We start from the raw sequence: 10000 nt of genomic DNA on the forward strand, positions 1-10000 counted from the left end.
ACACACCTGACCTCACTTTTTGTCATCACAGAAAAATACCTAATCTTGTATCAGAACTGTAACCGGTCATGCTGTGCTTACAGCATTTTGATGATAATATCAGGCCAAATGTTGTCTGTTGTTGTTGTTGAGAGTTACTTTAATAAAATAAAAATGGCAGAGAGCTACTAATTTTTCTAACGTTACATCTCAGAGCGTTTTCAAACCAAAGAAAGGAAATAAGCTTGTTTTGCCAGAGCATTATTAAACATGTTGGTATCCATAGCTCACATTTGGTATTCAAATTTTTGTAAAAACAGTAAAAATGTAAGAAAAAAGAGCAAAAAGACTTAATGTAATGAGAAAAGGCTGAAATGATGATTCTAATAACAAAGCTGACACTAAGTTGTGTCTTTAAATATATATAATATTTGTTTTTTCAACCCAAACAAAGGAAATAAGTTTGTTTCGCCAGAGCGTTATTAAATATGTTGGTATCCATAGCTCACATTTGTTTTTGTTTTTTTGTAAAAACAGTAAAAATGTAAGAAAAAAGAGCAAAAAGACTTAATGTCATAAGAAAAGACTGAAATGATAATTCTAATAACTAATAATAATATACTTTGTCACTAATAACACAAAGCTGGCAATAAGTTTTGTCTTTAAATTTATATAATATCTGTTTTTACAACACAAACAAAGGAAATAAATTTGTTTCACCAGAGCATTATTAAAAATGTTGGTATCCATAGCTCACATTTGGTATTCAATTTTTTGTAAAAACATTAAAAATGTAAGAAAAAAGAGCAAAAAGACTTAATGTAATGAGAAAAGGCTGAAATGATGATTCTAATAACTAATAATAATATACTTTGTCACTAATAACACAAAGCTGACACTAAGTTGTGTCTTTAAATATATATAACATCTGTTTTTTCAACCCAAAACAAATGAAATAATTTTGTTTCGCCTTAGCATCATTAAAAATGTTGGTATCCATAGCTCACATTTGGTATTACATTTTTTGTAAGAACAGTAAAAATGTAAGAAAAAACAGCAAAAATACTTTAATGTCATAAGAAAAGGTTGACATTATGATTCTAATAACTAATAATAATACACATTGTCACTAATAACACAAAGCTGACACTAAGTTGTGTCTTTAAATATATATAAAATCTGTTTTTTCAACCCAAACAAAGGAAATCATTTTGTTTCGCCTTAGCGTTATTAAAAATGTTGGTATCCATAGCTAACATTTGGTATTACATTTTTTGTAAGAACAGTAAAAATGTAAGAAAAAACAGCAAAAATACTTTAATGTCATAAGAAAAGGTTGACATTATGATTCTAATAACTAATAATAATACACTTTATCACTAATAACACAAAGCTGACAATAAGTTTTGTCTTTAAATATATATAATATCTGCTTTTTCAACCCAAACAAAGGAAATAAGCTTGTTTTGTCAGAGCATTATTAAAAATGTTGGTATCCATAGCTCACATTTGGTATACAATTTGTTGTTATAATTTCATATATATATATTCATTTTTAGTGCAGGTTTTTTAATCACTATTTGAGCTACATTGACAAAAAGAAAGGATTTTTAGTCGTATATGACATTTAAATTGTACTTTATTTGGGAAGCAGATCTCCACTCAGTGAGGTCATTTTCTATATCAGAGGTGTCCAAAGTGCAGCCCGCAGCAAATTGTCGAGGCGAAAAAAACATTAAAAATGTAAGAAAAAAGAGCAACAAGACTTAATGTAATACGAAAAGGCTGAAATGATGAGTCTAATAACTAATAATAATACACTTTGTCACTAATAACACAAAGCTTACACTAAGTTTTGTATTTAAGTATATATAATATCTGCTTTTTCAACCCAAACAAAGGAAATAAGCTTGTTTTGCCAGAGCATTATTAAAAATGTTGGTATCCATAACTCACATTTGGTATTCAATGTTTTGTAAAAACAGTACAAATGTAAGAAAAAACAGCAAAAATATTTTAATGTAATAAGAAAAGGCTGATAATAACTAATAATAATACACTTTGTCAGTAATAACACAAATCTGACACTAAATTGTGTATTTAAATATATATAATATCTGTTTTTCAACCCAAACAAAGGAAATAAGCTTGTTTTGCCAGAGCATTATTAAAAATGTTGGTATCCATAGCTCACATTTGGTAGTACATTTTTTGTAAAAATGTAAGAAAAAAGAGCAAAAAGACTTAATGTCATAAGAAAAGACTGAAATTATTATTGTAATACTAATATACTTTGTCACTGATAACACAAAGCTGGCAATAAGTTTTGTCTTTAAATATATATAATATCTGCTTTTTCAACCCAAACAAAGGAAATAAGCTTGTTTTGCCAGAGCATCATTAAAAATTTTGATATCCATTGCTCACATTTGGTATTACGTTTTTTGTTATATTTTAGTAAGTATTCATTTCTAGTGCGGGTTTTTTAATCACTATTTGAGCAACATAGACAAAAAGAAAGGATGTTTAGTTGTATATGACATTTAAATTGTACTTTATTTGGGATGCTCAGAGAGGTCATTTTCCATATCGGAGGTGTCCAAAGTGCGACCCCAGGGGTCATTTGCGGCCCGCAGCATATCGTCGAGGGGGAAAAAAACTGTCAAAATGTAAAAAAAAAAGAGCAAATAGACTTAATGTAATAAGAAATAGCTGAAATTATGATACTATTAACTAATAATAAAGCTGACACTAAGTTTTGTCTTTAAATATATATTATATCTGTTTTTTGCATTTTTTTTTTTACAGAATTAAAAAATATCAATGTGGCATTTTTTGACTTTTCAGTACGCTGCCCTTGGTGGAAAAAGTTTGGACACCCCCGTGTTCTAATTTGACAAAAAATTGAGGCTTCATGTCTGTTATAGAAATACAAGCAAACATTCTTTCACCCTTTGGTGAGCTACTCAAAGCCAGTGTCATCTTTTGGGATTTGTTATATATTGTATATATTATATAAAACTATAATATAATACAATAATATAATATATTAGCATATATTATATACTTTATATATAATATGTAAATACTAAATATATGTTATATTTTATATTGCTACTATGGTGCATTTTTAGTCTACTTTATTCCTGCATTATCCTTTCCATCCTTACCCTTTCCATCCTTTGAAACTGAGCTACTGTGTGGAACACTTTCCCTTGTGGATCAATAAAGTTTGTCTAAGTCTAAGTCTAAGTCTAAGTGAACATTTGTTTGTGGTATATTTCTTTTTTTGTCAGAGTTTTGTAAAAAAAAAAAAAAAAAAGAAAGAAAAAGCCCTGTTCTGCACGTCCACTGGAGAGGACGTTAATTGTCAGGCGGGTACAATATAGTCACATCAAACCTACTTAAGCATGATTAAAAATAATAGGGCATTTATTTATTACGGTAAATTCAGTAAATTATTAAATTATTCCTGAAAAAGAGTATATTGTTCACAAATAAACACGCTGTTTAACTTACCCTTCCAGATATGGCTTGGCCTACTCCAACCAACATGTGTGCTCACTCAACGACTGGTAAGTTCTGTATGTGGGTCCGTTAGGGACATTATTCAGAATTACCTCTCACATACACTACAGAAATGCTCTCACATAAACAACTGCAATGTTTTTCGTTCACACACACTACTGAAACACTCTCATACACACTACTGAAACACTCTCATACACACTACTGAAACACTCATATACAAACTACTGAAATGCTCTCACATAAACAACTGAAATGTTTTTCTCTCATACACACTACTGAAACACTCTTATACACACTACTGAAACACTCTTATACACACTACTGAAATGCTCTCACATAAACAATTGAAATGTTTTTCTCTCACACACACTACTGAAACACTCTCATACACACTACTGAAACACTCCTATAAACACTACTGAAATACTTTTATACCACCAGGTGTGAATGATTGATGGGTTTTTAACATGTACAGCGACTTTGGGTACTTAGAAAAGCGCTATATAAATCCCAGGTATTATTATTATTATTATTATTATTATTATACACACTACTGAAATGCTCTCACATAAACAACTGAAATGTTTTTCTCTCACACACACTACTGAAATACTCTCATGCACACTACTGAATCACTCTTATACACACTACTGAAATGCTCTCACATAAACAACTGAAATTTTTTTCTCTCACACACACTACTGAAACACTCTCATATACACTACTGAAATGCTCTCACATAAACAACTGAAATGTTTTTCTTTCACACACACTACCGAAACACTCTCATACACACTACTAAAACACTCTTATACACACCACTGAAATGCTCTCACATAAACAACTGAAATGTTTTTCTCTCACACACACTACTGAAACACTCTCATACACACTACTGAAACACTCTTATACACACTACTGAAATGCTCTCACATAAACAACTGAAATGTTTTTTCTCTCACACACACTACCGAAACACTCTTATAAACACTACTGAAATGCTCTCACATAAACAACTGAAATGTTTTTCTCTCACACACACTACTGAAACACTCTTATACACACTACTGAAATGCTCTCACATAAACAACTGAAATGTTTTTCTCTCACACACACTACTGAAATACTCTCATACACACTACTGAAACACTCTTATACACACTACTGAAATTCTCTCACATAAACAACTGAAATGTTTTTCTCTAACACACACTACTGAAACACTCTGATACACACTACTGAAACACTCTCATACACACTACTGAAACACTCTTATACACACTACTGAAATGCTCTCACATAAACAACTGAAATGTTTTTTCTCTCACACACACTACTGAAACAATCTCATACACACTACTGAAACACTCTTATACACACTACTGAAACACTCTTATACACACTACTGAAACACTCTTATACACACTACTGAAATGCTCTCACATAAACAACTGAAATGTTTTTTCTCTCACACACACTACTGAAACAATCTCACACACACTACTGAAACACTCTTATACACACTACTGAAACACTCTTATACACACTACTGAAACACTCTTATACACACTACTGAAATGCTCTCACATAAACAACTGAAATGTTTTTTCTCTCACACACACTACTGAAACACTGCATTGTCGCCGACATTCAGATTCTGCCTTTCATTCTCCACAATGTCTCCTTTTTCGATATATTGTCAGGACGGGAGAACACTTCTGCAAAGGCAATCTCACACCTGGATGCTGCAAGGTTCCCACCCTAAGGTGAGAATAAAAGTCAGTCATGTAGCTCAATTTCAATTAAACGCAAGCAAATGTCCATTTGCAGCACGAGCGGCACGTACGCCCCGGAGAATTCACTTTTCACCGCCACCATCAACGCCTCGTCCTTTCTTTGTGAGTTTACTTGCTGGTTTGGTGTGGAAGTCCCCTATAAAAAAGTCATGTGTGTTTAATAAAAAAAAAAACATTTCCCCGGTTCTAGTTCTGCTCTTGGTGATATTCCACCATGCGCACATTCTGGAGAAACATGCGTGTTACTCCATGATGAGCAAGCTGGCGCTGATCTTCGGCGTGGTGGCCTCGTTAGGTGCGTTCGCCGCTGGGAACTGCAACGTAAGTACAGCGGTACCTCAACTTGAGAGTTTTTTAAAATAAGAACTGTCTCTAGGATAATTGTTATGCTTTAAGTTGTAAGCAAAAATGTAAGTTCCAAGCATCCCCGCTATTAAATATCAGCGTGAACCCCATAAAATCCGACCAAAACATCTGGGCTTAGCTGAATGCGACTCTTTAGCGCCGCCCTAGTGGCTCCCTGGACCTCTTTCAGAGATGTGTGAAAATGGAAAAAGATGAAGAAATTTTTGTTTGTTTGTTTTAATATATTTTCTGTAGGAGGACAACCATTACACAAACCCTCCTAATTGTTAGAAATCCCACTGTTTATGTCATACATGCTTCACCGATGAGAGTATTTGACGAGCGCCGTTTTGTCCCACTAATTCCAGCGATCGTTGAACTCATCATAGTTTTTTTACATGTCCAACTTTCTCCGACCCTGCCACAGAAAGACGTGTTTTTTTATGCCACACCTTCTTTGTCTCATTTTGTCCACCAAACGTCTTATGCTGTGCGTGAATGCACAGAGGTGAGCTTGGTTGATTTGATTGATTTGCTGGAGTGCTAATCAGAGATATTTGGTCAATCCATGACTGCAAGCTAATCGGTGCTAACATGCTAAATAGGCTAGCGGTATGTACATATTGCATCATTACGCCTCGTTTGTAAATATATTTGAGCTCATTTAGTTTCCTTTACCTATGTCCTCTGTGTATTTAATTTATATTTGCATGTCTCATGACACATGACCTGTATGTTATATTGGCTATAGTTGTTTGTGTGCCATGTTGTTCCAGACCACAGCAAACGTTACCCAGCTCGCAAAGATTGTAATAAATCCACTAGAAGAAGACAGCCTGACGTTTCCTTAAACTTGGACACAGAAGTTATCTCATCCTGTGAGAAGCCTCCGTTTTACTAATGATTTCCGATGTTGCAAAAATAGAATAAAAATAAAAATAAAAATAACATTTCTGTCAACAAAGATTTGCGTCAGCCTTTGATAGTAGCCTAATAGAACTAATATATACACTTAAATCATGTGTTGTCTTCATTATAACACTTATATAATACATTTAAAGTCGTTTTGATAGTAGGCTAATATAACTAATATAGACACTTACATCATGCGTTGTCTTCATTATAACACTTATATGATAATTTTAAAGTCATTTTGGTATTAGGCTAATATAACTAATATAGACACTTACGTCATGCGTTGTCTTCATTATAACACTTATATAAGACTTTTAATTTTATTTTTCTATTTTTGGTCCAATATGGCTCTTTCATCATGGCGTATAGCTTGAGATGGACATATCTTTGTTTTCCAACCATGGGAAGGAGGAAAGTAAGTGTGAAAGACGGTGCTAAGAAAAAAAAAGAGGATGATATTCATTGGAAAAAAAAAAAGGGAAATATTATATATGTAAATAGCGGACATTTATCCATGAAAATGAAGGAAAACCTGCTGATGGTGTGTTTGACAGAGGAGCAGCTGTCCACTCTTCAAAGTAAATGCTGCACATTTTTGTTACATGACTTCATGAAACTATTGTAGTTGTTACGAGTACATTCTATCAGTGGTGTGTCGTCAGGGCCAGCAAGGCCTTCTCTGCTGGCCTAACATAACCAGAAATCATGATCATAATTAAAGATAAAAGTATTTTTTCCAATTACTTTCCCTAGATTGTCCTCCCTGAGATCGGTATACCAAAGACCATAAAAATGGGACCCATTACCTCCCTGCTTGGCACTCAGCATCAAGGGTTGGAATTGGGGGTTAAATCACCAAAAATGCTTCCCGGGCGCGGCCACCGCTGCTGCTCACTGCTCCCCTCACCTCCCAGGTGGTGATCAAGGGTGATGGGTCAAATGCAGAGAATAATTTCGCCACACCTAGTGTGTGTGTGTGACAATCATGGGTACTTTAACTTTATATTTTATTTTTAAAAATTCACGTTTAATGTGTTGTTTTTTCTTTCACGTTTAATATATTTTTATGATTTGTTTCGTTCATATCAAATCCATAATAACGAACTAAAATGACAAATATACTAAAAATGGAAGAAATGTATGTAAATACTGTCACGTTTTTGTCGTGGAAAAGTGGCTTGAGACGTGTTTATTGTGTCCTTGTCGCCAAAGTGTGGCCCGTCTTGTGAGTGTGGACTTATTAAATATAACTTTTTGGAAAGGTCATTTTAAAGACCCTTTTATTTTTAAGTGACCACATTTGCGGTCCCCTCCAAGGTTTCTCATTGTCCCATTGGGTTGAGTTTTTCCTGGCCCTGATGTGGGATCTGAGCCGAAGATGTCGTCGTGGCTTGTGCAGCCCTTTGAGACACTGGTGATTTAGGGCTATATAAGTAAACATTGATTGATTGATTGATTATCTGTCCTATACTTGCCATCTGAATGAACAGCAGCAGTGCTACAGGGCGACGTAACACATGAAGCACGCCATGCAAACAGGACACGCTTCAAATATGTGACCCAGCTTGTTTGGTTCGCCAGGTGTGCATTTCCTCCGAGGCCGCCACACGACTGCAACCCTATTGTTCGTTTTTATTTTATTGTTATTTTTTTGGGAGAGATCATATCCACTGTGTCAACAGAGCAATTACTTTGTGTACTCCAACTAACGGATTGAATAACAGTTAATGTGCTCCTTTGCTACAAATGTGGTAATTGCTTTCAATTCCATCCTCTAGAAATGCAGTCCAAACTAGTTAGACCTCTTTCAACAGTTTTTGATCGTGTAATAAATGACTGCTGAGTAGTAATTACACACTTAGGTGTATATTAAGTTTGTAAACTAATGTACACTAAACAGTGTAGCATCAAAGTGACAATGAAGTCGTGGCTCGGTTGGTAGAGCGGCCGTGCCAGCAACTCGAGGATCCCCAGTGAGTGTGTGTGTGTGTGTGTGTGTGTGTGTGTGTGTGTGTGTGTGTGTGTGTGTGTGTGTGTGTGTGTGTGTGTGTGTGTGTGTGTGTGTGTGTGTGTGTGTGTGTGTGTGTGTGTGTGTGTGTGTGTGTGTGTGTGTGTGTGTGTGTGTGTGAATGGGTGAATGTGGAAATAGTGTCAAAGCGCTTTGAGTACCTTGACGGTAGAAACGCGCTATACAAGTTAGGGTTGTCCCCATACCAATATTTTGGTACCAGTACCAAAATGTATTTCGATACTTTTCTAAATAAAGGGGACTACAAAAAATGGCATTATTGGCTTTATTTGAACATAAAATCTTACGTTTCTTATTGCAAATTTTGTTCTTAAATAGAACAGTGAACGTATGAGACAACTTTTCCTTTATTAGTGTATTTTCCGCACTATAAGGCGCACCTAAAAACCTTCAATTTTCTCAAAAGCTGACAGTGCGCCTTATAATCCGGTGCGCCTTATATGTGGACCAATATTGAGCCACAGCAGGTCTCGCAAATACGGGATGCACAACGTTACCACAGCCTCTACTGTAGCGTCTATTCTACGCGCCTTATAATGCGGTGCGCCTTATATATGAACAAAGTTTTAAAATAGGCCATTCATTGAAGGCGCGCCTTATAATCCGGTGCGCCTTATAGTGCGGGAAATATGGTAAGCAAACAAAGGCTCCTAATTTAGCTGCTGACGTATGCGGTAACATATTGTGTCATTTCTCATTCTATTGTTTTGTCAAAATTATTAAGGACAATCGGTAGAAAATGGATTATTAATCTACTTGTTCATTTACTGTTAATATCTCCTTACTTTCTCTTTTAACATGTTCTATCTACACTTCTGTTAAAATGTAATAATCACTTATTCTTCTGTTGTTTGGATGCTTTACATTAGTTTTGGATGATACCACAAATTTGGGTATCGATCCGATACCAAGTCGTTACAGGATCATACAATGGTCAAAATTTAAAGTCCTCATGTGTCCTGGGACATATTTTCCTGAGTTTATAAACATAATATACATTTTAAAAAACGGAAAAAGATTTTGTGATGCTAAAAAATATCGATGTAATCATAGTAGTATCGACTAGATACGCTCCTGTACTTGGTATCATTACATTGGATGTCAGGTGTAGATCCACCAATGGCGTTTGTTTACATTGTGACGCCGGTGAGCTACGGTGTGTAGTGAAGCATGTTTAGCTATTCCTGGTCTTGCAGTGATAATGATACTTTATTATTCGCCATGGCGGCGAGGATTACTGATTTAGAAGTAGCTACAACACTGCAGACTGCGGAAGGGTTTTAGCTGCTAGCTAGCTAGCCATGTCTTGTGTTATAACTTCACCTTTATTGTTCGTTTTTAAGCAAAAATGCATCCGTTCTCCCTCTTCTGTCTACACACCGTGTCTGCTTGTAAGTACTCCGTG

General features: G+C 35.0%; 1 protein-coding gene across 3 annotated transcripts in view; it reads left to right on the forward strand.

Annotated features, from left to right (window-relative positions):
* The window catches only part of si:dkey-228d14.5 (uncharacterized protein LOC796266 homolog), a 20531-nt gene that overhangs the window by 3370 nt on the left and 7161 nt on the right, over window positions 1-10000 (forward strand). For all 3 annotated transcript variants that reach the window (XM_062058093.1, XM_062058095.1, XM_062058094.1), the window contains exons 3-6: window positions 3507-3554; window positions 5214-5276; window positions 5341-5408; window positions 5497-5627. In XM_062058093.1, the coding sequence (XP_061914077.1) occupies window positions 3507-3554; window positions 5214-5276; window positions 5341-5408; window positions 5497-5627 (310 nt within the window). The remainder of the gene's footprint in view (window positions 1-3506; window positions 3555-5213; window positions 5277-5340; window positions 5409-5496; window positions 5628-10000) is intronic.

This window comes from Entelurus aequoreus, linkage group LG09, assembly GCF_033978785.1.
Source record: "Entelurus aequoreus isolate RoL-2023_Sb linkage group LG09, RoL_Eaeq_v1.1, whole genome shotgun sequence".
NCBI lineage: Eukaryota > Metazoa > Chordata > Actinopteri > Syngnathiformes > Syngnathidae > Entelurus > Entelurus aequoreus.